This window comes from Cyanistes caeruleus, unplaced genomic scaffold (assembly GCF_971803275.1).
Source record: "Cyanistes caeruleus unplaced genomic scaffold, bCyaCae1.hap1.1 HAP1_SCAFFOLD_180, whole genome shotgun sequence".
Lineage (NCBI taxonomy): Eukaryota > Metazoa > Chordata > Aves > Passeriformes > Paridae > Cyanistes > Cyanistes caeruleus.
This window is the reverse complement of record NW_028255968.1, coordinates 25,189-45,428: the sequence shown is the minus strand read 5'-3', so window position 1 is coordinate 45,428 and position 20,240 is coordinate 25,189. Positions and strand designations below refer to the sequence as shown.

The 20,240-nt window shown below is 50.6% G+C and overlaps 1 protein-coding gene across 1 annotated transcript; it reads right to left on the bottom strand.

The window, feature by feature from the left end:
• Positions 1–1,306: 1,306 nt before the first annotated feature.
• On the bottom strand, positions 1,307–14,596 carry LOC147645729 (uncharacterized). Its single transcript, XM_086874261.1, has 15 exons — positions 14,211–14,596; positions 12,510–12,547; positions 11,936–12,067; positions 10,319–10,453; positions 9,705–10,046; positions 9,168–9,257; positions 8,597–8,768; positions 7,068–7,131; positions 6,559–6,607; positions 6,069–6,181; positions 5,359–5,476; positions 4,836–4,935; positions 4,175–4,371; positions 2,687–2,824; positions 1,307–1,573 (listed from the first exon to the last, which is right to left on the bottom strand). The coding sequence occupies exons 1-15, from the start codon at positions 14,485–14,487 to the stop codon at positions 1,454–1,456; spliced, it is 2,085 nt and encodes a 694-aa protein (XP_086730387.1). The 5' UTR covers positions 14,488–14,596; the 3' UTR covers positions 1,307–1,453.
• Positions 14,597–20,240: the final 5,644 nt, after the last annotated feature.

The following is a 20,240-nucleotide window of genomic DNA, read 5'->3' as shown; positions in this document are numbered from 1 at the left end:
TTCTGCAAGTGCTCTTGCTGCATAAAGCCACATTGTGTCTTTCATTCAGCAATTAATGAAGAAAACACAAATTGCCTACTGAGACCCTTCTGCTCCCTCCCAAATCACTACTCAAGAACAAGCCTCAGGCACATGCCCACAGTCCCTCTCTGCCAGCAGCTCCGAGCTGCATTGCACAGTGCTTGCTGTGCCCCAGAGAGCACCAAGCAGGCTGGCCTGGTGCCCCTGAATATTTCTGCAAAGCCCTCTGCATTTCACACCTTTGCTGTGGCTCAGTGCAGAGCTCCAGGATTGCAGGCGCTTGGTCCCAGAGCTGTGTGAGGCAGTGGCTCGTGCAGATGTGCCCTGACTTGCTGTCAGTGCCTCACGCTGGCCTCGGTTCCCCTGGCAGAAATGCCGTGCCTGAAGGACACTGCCCTGTGCTGGAGCCTGCGGAGCAGCCCGGCTCCCTCCCCCTGTGCCCAGAGTGCTGCACACACTGCTGACCATTGCCAGCAGTTCCAGGGCAGGCGGCAGAAGAGCAGCAATGGTCAGGCAGGGCAGCAGCCCTGGGCTGCTCTTTGCCTTTCTCTCCTCCTGTGCAGACTCCAGACAGCCCATGGCACCAGTGTGTGCTGTGCCCAGCACGGCGCCGCTTCCCCTCAGGAGCAGCCAGCTGCCAGCTTGGCTCTGAGAGCGGAGGATTTGCCTGGAGCCAGCAAGAGGCAGCCAGGGCCAGGCTGCTGCCTCTTGCAGCTCCAAGGGCCTCCTTCCAGCCTGCCTGTGCCGAGGCTCAGGCTTCTCCGGGCTCTGCCAGGGCTCTGCTGGGGCTCCAGCCTGGCCAAGGCCGGGCCCGCTCTCACCTCACAGGCGCTGACAGCTCTGCACCACAGGAGACCTTGCACAGCACCCTCACTGCTCTTTCTGCTTTCTCTCTTCAGCCAGACTCTCCTCCAGCCAAAGAGATTTCTCTTAGGGATACAAATCCAAGTGGCAGGAAGCCAAATACTCTCGAATCACATCTGCACAGCCTGCATCTGCACAGGATGTTTGCGTTGCACCGCTCCTCCTTTGGTTTTTCCTGCAAATGCCATTGCTGTTTCTGCCTCAAATAGAAATGCCAGAGCTGGGCAAAACTTGGCCAGTTGGCCAAATTCCAAAGGCAGTGTGGTCTGGAGAGGATGAATGAAGAGGAGCCTTCCCCCCTTACAAACTGTACCAAAGAGGCCATCAATGTCACTTTCCACCTCTAAGAAAAAACTGACAATTCAGAAGGAAATGTTGAGCTTTCTCACAGGGTCAGAAGGAGAGAAATGTTCCAAAGGAGTTGAGATTTTAGAAATTTTATTTAAAATCCTACTCTACAATCCTACACTACAAACCTACACTACCATCCTGCACTACAATCCTACTCTATAATCCTATTCTACAATCCTACTCTGCAATCCTACTCTGTAATCCTACTCTAAGTTTTTCATGGAGAAGACAGTTTATAAATTGATTGTTGCATTCCTGCCTCCTCCTTCCACTTCTTCACGGCAACGATGAGAGGTGCCAAGCTGGACCCAGGCATGGCCGATGTTATAAATTGATGCTGCAGAAAGGAAAATAAAACAACAAGAAAGCATGATTTTCCAAGCTAAGAGCTTCAAAGGCAGGGGAATACTTTTGAAATGGAAAGGGGATTGAGTCAGAGTAGGTCAGGAGCATGGGGCAAGAGTGGCACAGGTTGCCCCAAGAGCTGGTAGGAGGCCCACCCCTGGAAATATCTGAGGTGTGAGTATCCTGATCTCTTGAAAGATGTCCCTGCTCATTGCAGGACACAGACTAGGTGACCTTTCCATGTCCCTGTGTGTTAGTTTGAGATGAATTGACATTTAGGGAAAGAAATAAGAAACTCCGCACGGAAGTGATTTCTTTGAGAGAAGCTGCTGGGAGCTTCCTCTGTGCCTGAGACAGGCCAGTGGCTGGCTAGTTCTGAGAACTGACATTTTGCACCATTTAGAAATGAGATGCGCCTCTGTGATGATGCACATTTTGAAAACCACCAGCCCGGGCACTGGCCCTCTTTGCTTCCGGAGCCCGAAGGTAACGGAGCTCTGGTGAGGCCGGCCCTGCTCGCCCACGGCCTGTGCTCCTGGGGGAGGCCGGGCCAGAGCCCAGCGGCTCCCGGGTGGGGGATGGAGGCTGCGGGACCCCGGCCCCAGGCTGGGCCAGGCCACGGCTGCTGACATCTTGCCCACACTAAACCCTCTCCCCGGCGTGCAGCGACGGCTCCAGGCCGAGCCTCCCCTCCCAGCGGCTCCCGGGCAGAGAGAGGGGCCCAGCACAGCCTGAAATCCAACACCGTGACTGCCATGACCTGGGTGAGATTGAACCCTTTCACTGCACAGATGAGACCTTTCTTACTCTTGTGGGCCTGATAATAAAATTTGTTATTCCTTTGAAGTTTGAAGCCTGTTTTGCCCTTCTCCTAATCCATAGCTCCCAGCAAGAAATGAGTAAGTGCCCTGGTGATTTTAGCCAGCGCTAAAACCCAGCACTCCCTGCCAGCCCAGCCCAGTCTAGGATTGCTCCCCACTGTCAGCTGAACAGCACCAAGGTTGGAAGGGAGCAGGATGGGGGCTCATCTGATGCCTTGGATTTCAGTGGAGGAGGAGCCCATCCCTGGGACACTGTTTCACCTGCAGCCCTTTTGGCATTTTACCTGCAGCAGCTCCTTGGCAGACCAGCGCTGCGCCTCGCCTTTCTGCAGGCAGCAGCTCAGGAAGTCACGCAGCAAAGGCGAGAATTGCTCGGGCTGCCGCAGCTGTGGGCTCCCTTCTGTGGCTATGTGGAATTTAGCCTGGAGAAAAAGGAAACACAAGGCTCCACCTGCTTCTTTCCCATCTGGAACTGCTCTCCCAGAGCCCATTGTTCCAGCTCCACTCTGCAGTGGCAGTTTTTGCCCTGGCAGAGAGGCAGAGATGACTTTCCTGTAGCATTTGGATGACGACTTTCCTGTATCATGAAAAAACCCAAGCCCCAAAGCCACAGCTTTGCCAACATCCAGCAGATCTTGCCTTGGCAGCTGATTCCATTGCCTGCTCTAGTTAGTGGCAACTACATCAGCAAATACGTGTTTCCTTCTTGGAAAATTCCCAGCAGCTTGGCAGACTTTTTGGAAGAGGGATTTTACTATTCTAACTAACTCTATTATTTCCAAGGATTCTTACATGAAAAGAATCTCTGCAGTGCTTGTTGGTCCCTTAAGCACAGCTGCCATAAAACAAAACTCATCAGGCTTTTTGTCCTGTCCTTGAAAATGATGGTAATTGGAAGAAAAGAAAGGAAATGCAGCAGGTGTTCCTCAGGGAAGGAAACAAACCTTTGGAATCTCATTTTCAACACAGACACATTAAGATGCCTCCACAAATGTATTGGGTTGAAAATGCCTGTTTGGGCACACAGGAGCCACCTGCAGCTCTGTCTCTCAGCACTCTGAAAATTTCAGGTTCCCTTATGTGGCAAAAGGAAAATATTCATGGTGAAATCAGAAGTGTCATCCCTGTGGTAACCCTGTGCTCGCTGGATTCTCAAGTCAATGTATTAACGCTGTGCCCATCCCAGAAAGTGCCAGGAAACAAACAGGAGGTTTTGGCAGGCTCTCCCCGTCACCAGGCTCCAGCTTGGTGATATGGAGAAAGTGGCTTGGGTTAGGAAAGAAGGTGGTCACTGAGTGTCTCAGCAGCACTGCACAAGAAGCAGAAGAGACTCTGGCTTTACAGCCTCATCTCCAGGTTTCAGGCAAGTTTCCCTGTGAGAAGAATGGGGCTGCACTTCTTCTCTCAAAAGCACTGTTTTAGAAACTTGGTTTGGTTTGAGTTTCTTTGCTTCATTTCTGGAAAGATAACACCAGCTCTGAGACGCTTGTTTCCTATTCTTGGGGCCATCTACACAGCCAAAAGAGCTGGAACGACTTCTAAGGCAAAGCAAAATGCTGCCTGAGAATGGAGATGGTTTGGGCGAGGTAAGGCTTGAGTTCCCCCAGTGCTGCAACCAAAGCTCCAGCAGATGCTGATGTGCTGCAGGGCCATTTGTAGAAGGGGCCTTGGTGGAAGTACTTCCAGCAGATGGCCATGGGATTTTGTGCAGTGAGCAGAGAACACGGGACAGGTGAGAAAGACAGCGGGATCAGAGAGTATTTGCTCCTTACCGATTGAGCAGTGAAACTGTCATAAGGAGTTTTTTGTTCGGCCATTTCAATTGCCACAATTCCAAAAGACCACACGTCCACTTTGGGGCCATATGGTTGACACTTCACCACTTCAGGTGCCATCCACCAAGGAGTCCCGGTCACCGAGCACCGCTGATTTTGCTCAGGGGTGAGCTGAGCAGAAAGGCCAAAATCAGCTGAGGAGAAAGCAAAATACTCTTTTCATTTTAATACTCTCAATTAGGAAACCAAGCCAGAGAATTCCCCAGTGGAAGTTGGAAAATGTGCAGTTGAATTTCCTGGACAACACTCCCTGCTCTCTTTCCTTAGGGTTTTAGCCAAGGCAATATGAATTGGCTACTTCAAACATCCCCCCATTTCTTACACTTCCTCCAGCAGTGCCTTTTGTTCCCCTGAAGGTTTAGATTGCAGCTCCCTCCCTCTGGAAGGAACACACACAGACCCACACAGAGCAATAGCACTCTTGGCTGCTTGTGGTTCCTTGTCATAGCTCTGTGCACCCTGCAACTGTGCCTTCAGCCCACAGCAGGGGGGACCCCTGCACTGCCAGCAGCAGCATTTTTGGGGAGCTGGCAGTCACTGAAAGCAGCCCCACACCCCCCATTCCTGGAATGCTGAAGTTGACCAAGAATACACTGACCCAGCTTGACAGAGCCGTCGGTTCTGAGAAGGATGTTGTTGCTCTTGACATCTCGATGGATCACGTGGTTGGAGTGAAGAAAATCCAGTCCTTGCAGGCACTGAGAGAGAAAACAGAACCAGGGGGGCAAAAAGTAGTGCTGTGAGTTCATCGCACAAGCAAGGAAACAGCTGTGGAAGGTTCCCTTTGCAGGGGAATGGGGAGGAATGGCAGAACACAGCGCCATTGAGAGCAAGAGCCTGCTGCTCCCACAGTAGCAGAGCAGCACCTTTCTCAGTGGAGAACTGCAAATGCCAATGCAAGAGACAGAGATAGAATACAAGAGCAGGGGATAAGAGGACAGGAAGTGAGTCCAGTGAGTGTAGGGGCACTGGCAGACAGTTCACTTGAGATGCTCTTGCTTGACCATAGCCGAGCAGCAGCACAGAAACCAAGCTTGGCCCATGAAATCACTCCCGTTCTGAGCTCCTGTTTCCCAGACAATGCAGCTCAAGGCCTTGGAAGCACAGATGGGATCCCTGACCTCCCGACTGACAGCTGCAATCTCTCCTTCAGACATTTGAATCTCGTCGATGAGATCTCTCAGAGTGCCTCCGTCCATGTACTCCATCACCAGCCAGAGTTCCTCATGCACAAGGTAGCTGAAAAAAGGAAACAAGGCCATGCAGGTGAACATGCACGCCTAGGTTGGTTTTTTGCTTGAGTCTTGTTTCTGGGTCCCTTGGAGACAAGGGCAGAAGTAAAGGCATAGACATTGCCTCTAGGCTGTGCAGTGTTTGCAGTCTGTGCTGTCTCAAGGAGAAAGGCAGTTTAGGAAGAGCCCAGATAAAAAACCTGTCACGCATGGCATTTCTGGAAATAAGCACCTAGTCTTCCTGGCATGCACAGCAATGGAAAAGAGGGGCAACAATGCAAGGGCAATCCTCTCTTGGATGGTTCATCAGCATTTAAGAAACTTGAAAAACTCAAGCCCAAAGAACTGTGGAGGCAATGAACTTAGAAGGTATTGAATTCTTAAGATAGGGCTGATGCAGGTTTTTGAACAATGTTCAGTCTGCATTTGCCAGGGTGGATTCATGCAGACAAAATGCAGTCTCTTCCCATCCATTGGAGATAAGTAGAGAAATAATCATTAACAGCTCTATTTCCTGCCGCTGACCAAAGTGGGTTTTTAAGCTCTCATGCTTGTAGTATGTAAACAAACATTCATGGCATAAGACCGTGACCACTCACCTGGCTAAGTAATTCACGATCCTGGGACTCCTATTACTCTCCATGATCCTGATTTCATTCATGGTTAGTATCTTCCTACTCACTCCTTGCACATTTATTTTCTTTATGGCCACCTCAAATGACATTGAAAGGAGTAACTTGAGACAATTGGTAGCATGAGACCACAACCCACATGGAGCAAGTGATTTTGGAATGGCACAGCCAAGCTGTGCCAAAGTGCCTTGTGATTAGACCTCATCACTGGAGTAATTAGGGAGTGACATTGCAACAGCCCATTTCTCTGCTCCCTTGGGGGTCAGTTACAGGACACGTGGCCACTGGCGATTTGCCTTGTCCACAAAGCCTGTTCCAAGTGCAATTTGCAGGCTGGCTCCAGTCTGTGCTTCTTGTGCCTTTTCAGCACAGCTCTACTCAAAGCTCCAGCCACAGCTGTCAGCAGTGGGGAAAGGCCTGGAGAGCAGCAGAGGCTGCAGGGGCTGTTGACATTTACCTCTCCTCCTGTTGCAATGTCAAGTGCTCTGGAAACCTCTCCAAAACCCCTAGAAACAAAACAGCAGCAAAGAAAGGAGAAGCCATTTAGATCTTGCACTGAAAGCCAGTCCAGACAGGAGAGCTCTGCTGTAAATGCCTAAAAGCTGCAGGTTGCAGGAGGGGTGTGCCAGAAGGCAGATGATGCATTTTCCCCTCAAGTGCCTGGGCACTGGGCCTGTTTCTGAAGCGTTGGGCTTTACTGCCTCAGCTCCAAAAGGCAGCTTATTCCTTCAAGCAGATTTCCCAGGTTCTGTTCCTTGCTGCAGGCAAGACCTTGGCAGCATGGAGATGTCTTTGACAATGCCTTCTGAGCACACTTGACAAAATCTGGCCAGTACTGAGAGATGGGGCAGACTAAGCCCGCTGTCTGAACATGTGGACAACTTGTCTGACTTCCCACTTGATGGATATTCCCCCAGGGAAACACCTGGCCCATGGCTGTGTAGAAGTGACTGTGGTTGGACTCACCCACTGCCAAGACTTTCCAGTTCGATGTATTTTGTGATGGGATTTTCCGTGTTCACCATTCTCCCTGAGGGAAACAAAATGCAAGATGCTGACTTTCAGGCAGAGATCCAAACTTGCAGGAGATGCCAAAGGCAGCCCCGCTGTCTGGGGCTCTGAACCCTCTGTGGTCAGCTGGGCAGCAAGCACAGCAGCAACAAGACAGGCAGTTGTGCAGTACAAATGGGCAGCAGAGAGACTGATTTTGTCCAGTCCTTGGAAGGAAATGAAGCGCAGAGAGCACAGCAGGGCACAGCACAAGGCTGGCAAAGGCCAAGCGTGAGCACTGACAAGCAATGGCAAGAAGACACAGCCAGCCTGAGCCCCTGACAAGCTGTGGCCCCCGTTCAGGACACACCAGCATTGCCTTGGAGATCAGACACAGCCAGGTGCAGATCAAGGCCCTTTTGTGTCCCAGCAGGTGAAGGTAGACACCAAATCAGCTGGGATCTTTCCTCAGCCCCACCAGGTCTTTTCTGAGAGCACAGCACTGGCAGCTGTCATGGGCAAGAAGCAGATTAAATGGGTTGTGCTGCAGAATCACAAAGGGCTTGATGTGTTTTCCCAGAGACTGATCTGAGCAGGGCTTGGGCCAATAGGTAGGATTCTAAGAGTCATGGGAATGGCTGGGAATCAGGGATGAAAAAGTGCCATGGATCTGAGGAATACACAGCACAGGGGCTGCAGGCTCGCTCCTGAGAAATGCCTGCAGTGCTGTTTTATCTGATCACACCACGTCGATGTGTCTCTTGGACACATCTTTATAAAAATAGGATATTAATTACAGATTGAGGCACAAGTATCTGTTTCTTCAGTGTGGGCCCAGTGAAAACATCTCTTGCTCTCTGTTTCTGCTGTCACCTGATGTTCTTTCAAAGGAGTCCTCACTGACAAAAAATACAGCATCCTCACAAAAACCTTGTAGATGTAGTAGAGGCAATAAATACAGTCCTAAAAATGACAGCAGTAAGACACCTGGGGCAGAACAGCTCTTTCAGGATGGAGAAAAAGCAAAAACCCCTAAATGCAAAACCAAACAAGGATAAAAACTGAAAACTAAAAACGGAACCACAACAAAAAGACAAAACCCCAAAACCAATCAATATCTCTGAAGTCTTTTGGTTCTGACGACTGGTGGGAAGTCTGGAGTCTAAGGAGAATTTAGGAATCAAATATTCTGTTCAGTTTGGCCACTAGCACACAGGACTTGCATAGATCATTTCCTAGGCCACAGCCTTCTGCTGATCCAAGAACAATTCCTGCTTCTGCCTTTAGTGGCAAGGGAATGCCAGGCAAAGCCGAGCCAGTCCAAGCTGCCCTCAGAGGCAGCAGGAGCAGCCAGAGCGCTCTCTCGCTGCCTCAGAGCACAGCAGTTCCTGTGGGGAGTCCTAAATGTCTCTGGGACACCAAAGTGAGGAGGATCATTTGCTACAGCTCTGCTGGCACGTGCACACAATACACTGTCCCTCAGACAAGAAATACACCAGACGTACTCAGTTGATCCACGAAGTCTCCCTGGCTCTCCTGGAGCTGAGCAGCAGATGTGTCACTGCTGGAAATGGACAAACTGCCCCGGCTCCACTGCTCAGCTTGGGCAACAAAGGCTCCTTTAGATGCTGCTGCTGCTGCTGCTGCAGCAGATTGAATGGAAGAGCCTGTGTAGATCTGCGAGAAGAAAGGAGTTTGTGTCAGAAAGCTGGCTGGCAGAGATTACCCCGAGTTCCCTTTTCAAATGCAAGCCCTTAGGAAGTTGCTGTTAGCCACATGCAAAGCTCATCAACTGGATTTTTTGGATGCCTGCTTCTGGAACCAAATGGTCAAAACCCAAGGTTGGTTTTAATCAAGTTGATGGCCAGTTTCATATTCCATTTTCCTGGATTTTCTCAAGGATGACTGCAACAACGACCATTCTACTTCCTCCCAAGGATCCCTTTCCCCCTCCAAGGGCTGCAGACACATTTGCAGCTCCTTGTTCTAATGTTGGAGCTCCTCCCCCTCAGTCCTCTTTTCCTGCACCATCTTCAGAAGGTGCTCAGCCTGCAGCACTTGTGCTTGGGACAGTACCTGTGCCTCCCGCCGACCTTGGGGCTCTTCATCAGCCGGCATTTGCTGGAAGCCTTCGCAGGCTGCCAGGTGAGATATCAACACGTCCACCTCAAGTCAAAGAGAACAAAGCAGTCAGAGACCACAGCTTGTCCCTGTGTGCCAAGGTTCATTGACTGTGAGCAAAGGGAAAGAGCAGGACAGCAGCAGATTCACCAAGGGATACAGACAGCTTGCAGCTTGTATTCCAAATCTGTCTGGGGGACTGAGTTCACTTGCAAAAAGCCCTGAAGAAACAAGGAGAGCAGGAGCAGGCCAGCAGGAATCCCTTGAGATGAGTGCTGGCAAAAGGGGCAAATGACTGGTGCCACTGTCCAGGGCAGCAGCTGAGAATTGAGCACAGCAGGAAATGTCCTTCCAAGCAGCTGGGATAGACACTACAGCAGGATGGCACTGAGAGGCATCAGCCCAGCCCCCTGCTGCTCTGCAGAGGAAAGGCAAGAAGGGCAGAAAGCACCAGACTGCAGTGACTGCTGTGCCCATCGCTCTTTCACTCACTCGATTTTCTAGAGCCTCTTGCTGCTGAGCGAGGAGATGGAATTTCTCTTCGATGATTCTCCTTTCTTCCTCCAGCCTGTTCTCCCTTGCCCTGATCCTAGCCTCAGCTTCCTGCAGCTCTGCCAGAAGCTCCTCCTCGGAGGCCTGAGAAGAAGGACAGAGAGGAATTTCCATGAGTGGAGTGTCTGCCACTCTTTCACTCACCTGGTTCTGTTGATTGCCTCTCTGCCAGGGGAGATTCATCTCCTCTTCGATGCTTCTGTCTTCCTCAGGCCTCCTCTTCACTGCCATGATGGCCCTCGGAGCTTCGGGCAGCTCTGCCTGGGGCTCTGCCTCGATGTTCTGTACACACAAATGGAGAGCAAGTGCCTGGGAGCTGCCATCAGGCTCAGCTTCTTCCTCAGTTTCAGCCTCAAAATCACACTCATTCAGTCACTTCTTTCTGCTTCCCTACCCACCTCTGCTTCCACTGTAACCTCCTGTCCCGCTGCTGATCTCTGCAGAGGCTCTTTGCTTTCAGGGCCTCTGGCACTCGTGGCCTGCTCAGTCCCAAGAGCTGCGTTTTATGCCCCTCTTCCTGCCCTTCACTCTGTCCCCTGCTGGGTCAGCCTTACCTGGCCATTCTCCAGTGGCTCTTCCACCTGCTGCCCCAGCTGCTCTTCCTGCTCTTGGGCTGGGAACAGCTCTCCCTCAGGCTGGCACGGCCGTCCTGATAAAACAATCTGCTCCTGCTCTTTCTCTAGGAGGACCTGCAGAGAAAGCAAGAGAAGATGGGCTTCAACTTCTCATCCAACATTTGTGGGCCAAGACTCAAAGACTGATGGGCTCCCACGTTCCCAAAGCTCTGTGCTGCTGCTCTCCTGCCTTGTTCTCTGCCCATGGGGAAGCACAGATTCCAAAGTGACCCTGGCGGTGCAATCAGGGCCCATCTGGCACTGAATCTCCAACAGACTCTTGGGCAGCTGACAGGAAATGTGGGGCATTTCTCAAGGGCCTCCTTCCCCTTCTGCTGTGTCCTGCTTGTCTCTCCCTAGTGACTGACAGCCAGCCCTGTCCCACAGCTCCATCCTGGCTCTGCAGGGGCTTCCTGGGTGAGCTCAGCCCTTGGGAGAGACACTGCTGGAGTTCATGTTCTTTTCAGGCCTGCCCTGCCACTCCTGCCCCTCTGACATCTACACTCTTGTTAGAAATCCTGCTCATTCAGGGGACAAGGATGTGTGCAATTGGATCCTCTGCTGCAGCTCAGAGAGCCTCTATGGCCACCTCAGGATATGGAAGAGGACCAAGGTGTTTCTCCTCCCTCTTTTGTCAGCTGAGAATTCTGAGTGGCACTGACAGAGATCCTCAAAAGGCCCCACCAACAAATTAATTGACACACCCCTAGGGATGCCAATGAAGGAAGCCATGGGTCATGTAATGCATGTATGACCAAAGTCACCAAAAACCACCTAAACCATGGAATTGTCCCACCTCAGTAGGACAGGCAGAAATTTATAGGTTAAACAGGGAGTGTCAGGACAGAAGAGGCAGGAGGAGGAAAACAGCTCTGAGGAGAAAAAACAACCATCTCTAAAGGGGTTCTTAGCAACACAAGACAGCACTCAAGGACTTGCAGCTTTGCCCCCACACTAGGCTCCAATGCAGTTTCCAAAGCTGCAGACTTCACCACAAAACGTATCAAGAGAAACTAGCCACTTGTGGATTTTGCCTCAGAAGAAGGGTTCAGAACTACACAGTTTGTTTCTTTGGCCACACAGGACAAGAATGGCCGGCCACAGCTTCATGGACAACACAATCATCTCCTTGCAGCTTATCAAAAGCCAAAAGACAGGTGGCCTAAAAGACTCTGCAGAAGTGAAGAATTACTCCAGAAAACTGCAGAACACTTCTCCAGGTCATGCAGAGGTTTCCAAAAAGGGACAGCAAACAAAGCAAGCCCTGTGAGCCCCAGCAATGCCGTGTGAGCCCTTGGCCATGGCTTGGCAGAAGCCAAGAGACAGAGCTTCCCTGAGCCAAGCAGCCAGCTGCTCACCCGCAGGCAGCAGCGCTTTGGGGCCTCAGCACGACGGCTCAAAGCCCAATTTCCAGCTGCCACGGGATGGGGGAATGGCTGGGTGCTGGCAGGACTCCAGCACTCAGCATCCTCAGCCAGCAACAGCAAGTGCTGGCTGCTCAGAAACTTGCAGCTCTGCCTTGCACTAAAGACAGCAGCACCCAGCACTGGCACTTACTGTCTGGGCATGGTCAGGCTGGGCTGTGACCACAGCTGGAGGCTCGTGCTCCTTCTGCTCATTTTGCTCCTCTTTGGCCTCTTCTCCAGGAGCAGAGGGAGCCACAGCAGAGTCTGCTCTTGCTTCTGGGCTCTGTGGACAGATGGTGGAGTTAGGGACAGGCAGCTCCTATCATTTAGAACCTTATTTCTCTTCAGCTCGATTTCTACAACCAGCTCTACCAAGCACAAATCATCAGCTTTGATAGCAATGGGATTCTAAGTCACTCCAAGTAAATTAAAATGGGTTAATTCAGCCAGGCTGCAAATAGTTCTGAATTAGAGAGTTCACCCTGGCTACTATCAGCAAGCAACGTTCTCTCTGCAAATCTGAGCTTTGAGTTCTTTTAAAGCTCTGCAATGGAAAATTAGGAAATAGCCAACAATGCCTTTGCTATTGCTGTTGTAAACATGGAAATGGATCTTCTTTCAGCCCACCCAGCTGGCCCTCTGCACTCTACTGCCACAGGCCAAGCTCACAGTTCCCTGCACAATTCTGAAACACCAGGAGCATCAAATGTTCCTTTCTGACTCACCTCAGGATCGGCACCTCTGAACACACGGCTCAGATGACCTGCAGTGGGCAAGGAAAAGGAACCAAATTCTTTGAGAAAACTGGAGAGAACCGTGGCCTGTTTAGAACAGCATCTGAGAAGATCTCCCAGTCTGCATTTTCAAAGGTGTCCTGCTTGACTGGTGTGGTTTAAAGCAGCAACTAAAAAATCACTAGAAAATTTACTTATTTCTTGCAGTGAGATATGGATTAGAACAAGAGCAAAACAGGCTTAAAACTTAAATGGAATAAAGAAAGTTTATTGACAAAAACTACAAGAATAAGAAACCAGAATAAAACTTCCAGAACAACCATTTTCTCCCCCACTACCCAACCATTCCCTTGTTTACATGACAACATAGAGACAAAAAACTTTGGATCTTTGGTGTTTAAAACAGTCCCAATTTCTGCTAGAGTCTTTTCATCAGTCTTTGTAGAGAAACAGAAGTCTTCTTCTGCTATCTATGGAGTTTCTCACAAGAAAACGATTTTTCTTCATAGCTTTCTATTTCTCTGATGCCAGCTGCCCAGAAATCTGCCATCAGTTGTCTCCTCCCATTTCTCATCACTCTGAGGTGTGTTATGGGTCATGAGTCTAGGGATGTCATTTTTATGAATGAGTTATTCAAAGACAAAAGTTCTCTTTATCTATTTTTCTGAGCCCCCCTGGAAACAGAAGTTTTCTCTTTTTGCTTCTTAAAAGCCACAAATCTTCAACTCTTACTTCTCCCCCTCTGTTCCAGCATCTCACAGTGTCACAACTACTTCATCATTTGCTCAAAATCCACACTTGGAAACACTCCATTCCTCCCAATATACTCTGTCATGAATTAAAGGCGGTTTTTTCAGAACACTACTGTCCATCTCCATAGCTTAACAGAAAAATATTTCAGCTTAATAAAGCATCTCCTTATTTCTCTTCCCCCTCTCAATTTAATTTGTTTCTTCACTCTCTTTGATGGGTTCATGGTTGATCACTCCCTCTCCCTCTCTCTCTGGAAAAAAAGGATTAATCTGCATGTCTCATGCAGCCAGTAAAAGAGTTAAAATCTTGCTAAAGCTGCAGATGTTGATGGTGTCAGGTTTCAGTTCAGTGGCAGAAACTGCAAACCAAGTCAGGCTGGCAGGCTCCGTTTCTCCCCCCACCCCGCCCTCTGCAGCCTTGTCCGGCCTGGAGGTGGGGAGGAGGCCGAGACAGAGCCCTGTGACCTCGTCAGAAGCCAGAAACCAAAGAGAGCAAGAAATTCCCAGCCTCACATCTTCAGGTGGTGTTCACAGGTTGATCTCACTTCTCAATAGTTAAAACCGCTGCCAATTCTCACCCATGGCCAGGAATTAGTCAGGAGAAAAAACTCCCATCAGCCTCCAGCAGTTTCAACTTCCCGAGCTCTCAGAGCTATCTTAAAAGTAAAGTCACCCCAAGAGACTGAGCCAGCAAAGTGAGGAAATGACAGACTCTGCTGCCACAGGCTCTCCCGTGGAGGGAGCAGAAGCCCTGCAAATGCTGCCCGCAGCCCCCTGGCTACAGACACCCCGTGTTTTGCTGAAGGTGTTGGCAGGAGCTTTACCAAACCAGGGGCATCCTCATGGTCTTTCTGTTTCAATAGCAACCCGGTCACTAAGAAAGAGCAGGGAGATCTACAAAAGCCAGCTCAGGTTCCAGCCAGGGAAAACCTCTACTTACGTGCCAGGTTGGTCAGGTAATAGCCTGCATAGCCGATGCCATAAATGGTGCAAACTGCAACAGCGAGCTGCTCCATCATTGTAGCACTGCTGTGCCAGTTTGCACACTCTGCTCCACCACAAAAACAAACACGGCTCCTGTCAGTGTGCAGCTGCCCACTGACAAACGCCTCAAGCAGGAGGATGCTCCTGCACTGAGCAAGCCCAAGAGCTGCTCTGAGCCTGAGGCCTTCCGTGCACCAAGGCAACCTTGGGATGTCACCACGACAAGGTGGCATCCATGCCCTGACATCACAAAGCCAATGCTCCGCGGTGCTCTGGGAATTGATGCAGAGCAACCCAACCTTCCCTACAGCAAACACAAAATTGCCTGGGAGCTTCTCCTCTGTCACAAAGTGTCACAAATCCTTTGGTGGGCTGTGGGAAATGGAAAGACAGAAACTTCCACAGATACTGAAGGGTTTAATTTACAGCCTTGGAAGGAGCTTGGGTTCATGCAATGCTAAAGGTTCACAGACGTTGAGTCGAGAAATCATAAGCTTATGTTCCTATAGCTTCAAGTAAGAATATGCCAGAAGTAAATAAGAAACTGCATTGAGTGAGATGATGGAGAGTTTTCAACTGTAATTGTGTGATTTTATAGAGTAGGCTATGAATCTAAATATTATCCTAAGAAGCACATGTGTGTACGTGAGCTAGCAGTCTATTGGGTGAAAAGCAGACACAGTGCAGCAGAACTTGGCAAAGGTGAAAGGTGATTAAGTAATAATAAACTCCATGTCATCTGTCCATTGGGCCAAAATGTGATATATTGCTGTGTAACAAAGAAACTCGTGACTACCTTTGAGCTATGGCCCACTTGTTACCCCTCCAAAATCTCATGCCTTCAGACTGAGACCTTTTCTGATATATTTCAGCAATAAATCGACTTCACAGCACCAGTGGTCCCACCGCTCATTATTTACAGCCTGACAATGAGCCAAACCCTGTTGTTCAAGAGATCCAAGAGTAACTCCAAGACTGCTCTGTGGAGAGAGAAAACAAAGAGAACTTGTCCTAAGAGAACAAAGATTGCTCCTCAGTCAAGGCAGGATGGATGGAACAGAGTTTCTAAAATGTAACAAGTAGCAGAAGCAGAGTAGTTTGCAGAAGAAATTGTTATACAAGCGCTTGTCCTAGGGAAATAAACTGATGTTGCTAATAAGGAATTGATCATGGCTATTATTCGTTAGCAGCCATCTGAACATTTATACTATTGGCTACCCAGGCTCACACTATTCTAACCCAATAGGAAAAACAGCACAAAAGTGATGTACACTTGTAATAAATGTTTCCAGATATACCACCCCTGGGGACCGTGCATCGTTCATGCGCTGCAGTGCCCCAAGCACCCACATCCTGCCCCACAACTGAGCTCTGAGATGGGACTAAACCAAAGGAAATTGGGATTTTGGCCACTGATGCTTCTGACTAAACCCAGGAATGTCTGTTCCTGTGCCAAAGGAACTGCACAGCCATCAGCCTGCTGCAGCACTGCTGGGGCATCTCAAAGAAGCATGTGGGCCTGTGCCTCACCCCTGGAGCCCCCTGGGCACATTTGTGAGCCACAGAGATGAGGCTGCAATGGTCATAAGGAAAGAGAAGAAGAAAGTCACAGAAGAATGGGGGAAGATGTAGGAGATGGTGGGAGGAAGAAGCCAGAGGGATCAAATGGGTAACTTTCATCCAAATTGGGAGCTACGAGGCAGGGACCCAAGAGATGTGGAATAGAGACCCCATCACCTGTGACTTCCTTTCTCAGCTGAAAAGAAAAAGAATAGAGAAATAGCTGGGTTTTAGATGTGTGTCTAGATATGAAGCCACGTTACATTTTTGAATGGCTCCACACAAGTTCTTCAAGTTTTCTCCAAGCCTGCAGGTTCCCCTGCCCCAGGACCACCAGTGGCCAGTTTTGTTGGTTTTGCATGGGTTAAATTTTGGTGAGGAGGGAAGAAGCCAGCCATGGGAATGCTATTTCTGCTAAAAGGAGCTGCTAAAAGCTTTCTCCATGCCTGGCAAAACCAATCACTGGCTGGCTCTGAGAACAGGCCCATTGCTAAGGCAATTAGAAAAGCTGGAAACACTTTGATGATAACAGATTTAAGAGAGGAAAGAAACGTGGGAAGCTCTCTTTCTTTCTGCCCTCCAAGGGGTGGGGAGGGGGCACCGAACCCCTTCCCAGCAGGCCAGCTGTGGTGGTTTGGCATTTTAGAGATAAAAGCAGAAAACACCCACAGAAGTGATTTCTCTGAGAGCGGCTGCTGGGAGTTTCTCTCTGCTTGAGATCAGGCCAAGAGCCTGCCAGTTCTGAGAACTGACAGCATTTTGCAGCACTGAAAAGTGAGATCACCTTTGTGAACAGCACCTTTTAAAAGCTCCAGCTGGGGAAGTTGTCTCTTTTTGTTTGCAGCCTGGAAAGGTATTGGAGCTGTGGTGTGGCTGGCCCTGCTCCCCACGGCCTGTGTGGCCTGGGGGGGCTGGGCTGGAGCCCAGTGGCTCTGGGCTGGGGGGATGGAGACTGCGGGACTTCCCCCGGCCCCAGGCCAGGCCAGGCTCTGCTGTGGCCCCTCCCGGGAAGCCCTCCCAGTCCCATTCCAGTGGGGTGGCTGAAGCCCTCCCCAGGGGGACCCCGGCCCTAAGCTGGGCCGGGCCACGGCTGCTGACATCTCGCCCATCCCCGCCATGGCCTGCACAGACGGCTCCAAGCTGGAAACCGTCCCCTGCCTTCCAGGGGCTGCTGAGCTGAAATCCCACACCAGGAATGCCTGCCACACCTTGGGCCACATTTAACCCTTTCACTACACAGATGAGACCTGCAGCCTTCATCCCCTCTCCAGAGAGCGCAAAGTGGGAGTGATCGACACGTAAAAGACAACATCAAACATCAAGGTCAGTACGAGGAAGAGTCAAGCCTCAGGTGGAAGGAGAATGAGGAGAGGCTTTAATGAGCTGAAATAGTCTTTTGCTAGGGCCATGGAGATGGACAATAACGTTCTGAAAAATAACTCCTTTCATTAATGAAAGAGTATTGGGGGGAATGAAGGATTCAAAGTGTAAATCTGAGCAAAGGTATCCATTGATGAAGCCAAGCAGGTGCTGGAGTAGCTGTGACCCCATGAGATGCGTGAACAGAGAGAGAGAGAGATGAGAGCTGATGAAGACCCTTTGTCCCCAGGGAGAGAAGAAAAAAACTTCTGTTCCCAGAGATGATCACAGAGACAGATGAAGAGAGTAACTCTTGAATAACTCATCCTTAAAATAATACCCCTTGAGTTCATGGCCCATGAAGACACCTCAGAGTGGTGTGGAAATGGGAGGAAGGCATGGAGGCAGAGTTTTGCCCTGGGTGGCAGATATTCATAGAAATGAAAAGCCATGAGGAAACACTTTTCTTGTGGAGAGCTCTCCATGGAATGAGAAGAGAAAACTCTCCTCTCTACAGAGACTGATGAAAAGACTATCGTATAGTTGGTACTGCATTAACATCCCAAGTTTTATCTCTACATTGTCAGCTGAGAAAGGAAAAAGTTGTGTGGGAAGGGAAAAGGTTTCTGGAGGTTTTATTCAGGTTTCTTATTTCTTGTAGTCCTGTTAATAAAGTTTCTTTATTCCTTCTAACTTTTAAGCCTGTTTTACCCTTCTCCTAATCCATATCTCACAGTGAGAAATGAGTAAGTGCCCTGGAGATTTCAGCCAGTGCTAAACCCACCACATTATTTAGTGCATTAGCCAAAAAACTCAAATTAGCGAATCTCAGCCACTGCACCAGGCTGAAGCTGAGGATCCCCAGACAAGCTCAGAGGGAGGAGAACACAGCATTTGTGGGATCCTTTCCAGTCTGACTTGCTTTAGCTGGAGCCTGGGGGAGGAGAGAGCAGGAGAAGGGTTGGCTGAGTCCTCTCCCCTCTGCCTTGCCCTTCTCTGCTGGATCCTCAGTTCATCCCACACCCACCCCAAGACTCCATCCCCACCCTACTGGGGCTGACAGGATTAAAGGAGATAAAGAGGAGATTAAAAAGATAGAGAGGAGAGAAAAAGAGAAGTTTAAATGCAGATTAAATATGAAAGAAATACGTATGTTAGTGAGTGCTGAGAGTTCCAAGGGAGCTGAAGGGTTTGGGAAGGGCCAGGAGCCCGTGAAGGGCTCAGGAGCTGCTGCTGCCGGGAGGGAGGAAATGCACCAATGGCTCCCAGCAGAGTCTGTGCTTTGAGGCTCTTTCCCAAACAGCTGCAGGAGGGAAAGCAGCTGAGTTTGGAGGAAGAGTTTTCTGCTGAGGTTTCCTGTTTGGAGCTGTCACAAGCTTGAGCTGCTCAAGGGAAAGGCGGCTCTGCTTCCAGCAGGGCCCAACTGCCCGGGAGCACAACTTGGTTCCCTGGCCCTGAGCCAACGGGCAGCAACAGCTTCTGTTCCCTCCTGGCTCTTGTGTCATTTCCAGCAGCACAAGACACACCAAGAAAAGCTCCTCCAGAACATGCCATGAGAAACACAACCTGAGTTCATGGCATGAAGGAGCTCTGACAGTCCCACGGGCTCAGGTTTGTTTGTCAGTGAACAGAGCAGGGAAAAGCACAGACACATTCCCTGCACAGGGAATTCACAGGAGGAAAGTGCAGCGCTGGAGGATGTGCTTGGATACAACGTTCCCACGGCAGTTTTGGGGATAAAATCGTCAGCAGAGAGAAAAGAAAAAGTCCTGCCAAGGGTGGGCTGGGGAGGGCTGGTGCTTCCCAGGAGGCTCCCGAAGCTCAAGAGGACAAAGCCCAGACCTTGTCCAAGCTGCGAGCTGGGTCTGAGCCAGAAACCAGGGGGTGGCAGAGACATTGCTGCTGAAGGGCTTCAGATTGCCAAAGCTAAAGTGTCCAGGATCAAGGAACAACTTGAGGTTACAGAAGTCATGCCCACGTTCCATCCCCTCATTTCAAGCTGAAAGCAGAGCTCCACTTGTGACCCTGCTTTTTAATAATGAATGTCAGACTTCAACAAAATTCCCTTAAAAACCCCATGAAGGTTCACACTGTGAGAGCTCACTCGAGGCAGCCCCAACTCCTGCCCTGGTTCAGTCCCTGTCAAGCCCACTGTGCTTTCCAGCTGCTTTGCTCCAGCTCCCCCCAAATCACCATGAATTCCACTGAACTGAAACAAATCCAAGTCCTCTTGGGTGGGGACAAGGGCAGGGAGAAGTCCCTCTAAATCTCCCTGGGAATCACCCCAGAGCCCTCAGACTTCCATCCCCGGGGCCTCCCAGTGCCTCCCGTGGCTCTCCCAGTCCATCCCAGTAACTCCTTATGCCCCGCTGGTCCATCTCGCCCCTCCATGGATCTGCCGCCGCTCAGCCAATCAGAGCGCGCAGCTCTGATGACTCATCAGTTGCCGGGCAGATCCACAGAGCCGAGAGCCCCGCGCTGGACTCGGCCGCCCAGTGCCGCGCACTTCATTCCCAGTCCCTCCCAGTGCCACCACAGTCCCTCCCAGTGCCACCACAGTCCCTCCCAGTGCCACCACAGTCCCGCCCAGTGCCACCACAGTCCCTCCCAGTGCCACCACAGTCCCTCCCACTCCTTTTTAGCCCATTCTCAGTCTATTCCGAGTTCATTCCCGCTTCACTTCCAGACCTCCACGCTCTCTTCCAGTTTCCGGTATCCACTCTCATCTCTCACAGTGCCACCCCAGTCCCTGCCAGTCCATTCCCAGTCCCTCCCAATGCCACTCGTCTTTCATCTCTCCCAGTTCCCCTCCAGCTGGTCCCACTCTGTCCCCACTCACTCCCAGTGCCCATCCCAGCGTGTCCATCTCGCTGGTGCCCTCCAGCTCCCAGCCCGGCCCCGGCCGCCTGCTCTGCTCCCTGATGGATTTCTCCCCTGCCCACATCCAGCTGAGCTGCTCCCAGGGCCAGCAGCAGCTCTCGGGCCACGTGCTGGCCACTGCCGTGCTCCCCAGCGGGGACTGGAGCCAGCAGCTCCTGATGCTGCTGGAAACCGCCCCCGGCAATGC

Coding starts and splice junctions, on each gene's coding strand:
- LOC147645729 (XM_086874261.1), bottom strand. CDS start 14,487: ATGCCACCTTGTCGTGGTGACATCCCAAGGTTGCCTTGGTGCACGGAA. Junction 12,548..14,210: donor TTACCTGACCAACCTGGCAC/GTAAGTAGAGGT, acceptor TGCCCACTGCAG/GTCATCTGAGCCGTGTGTTC. Junction 9,258..9,704: donor AAGAGGCTCTAGAAAATCGA/GTGAGTGAAAGA, acceptor CTTTGACTTGAG/GTGGACGTGTTGATATCTCA.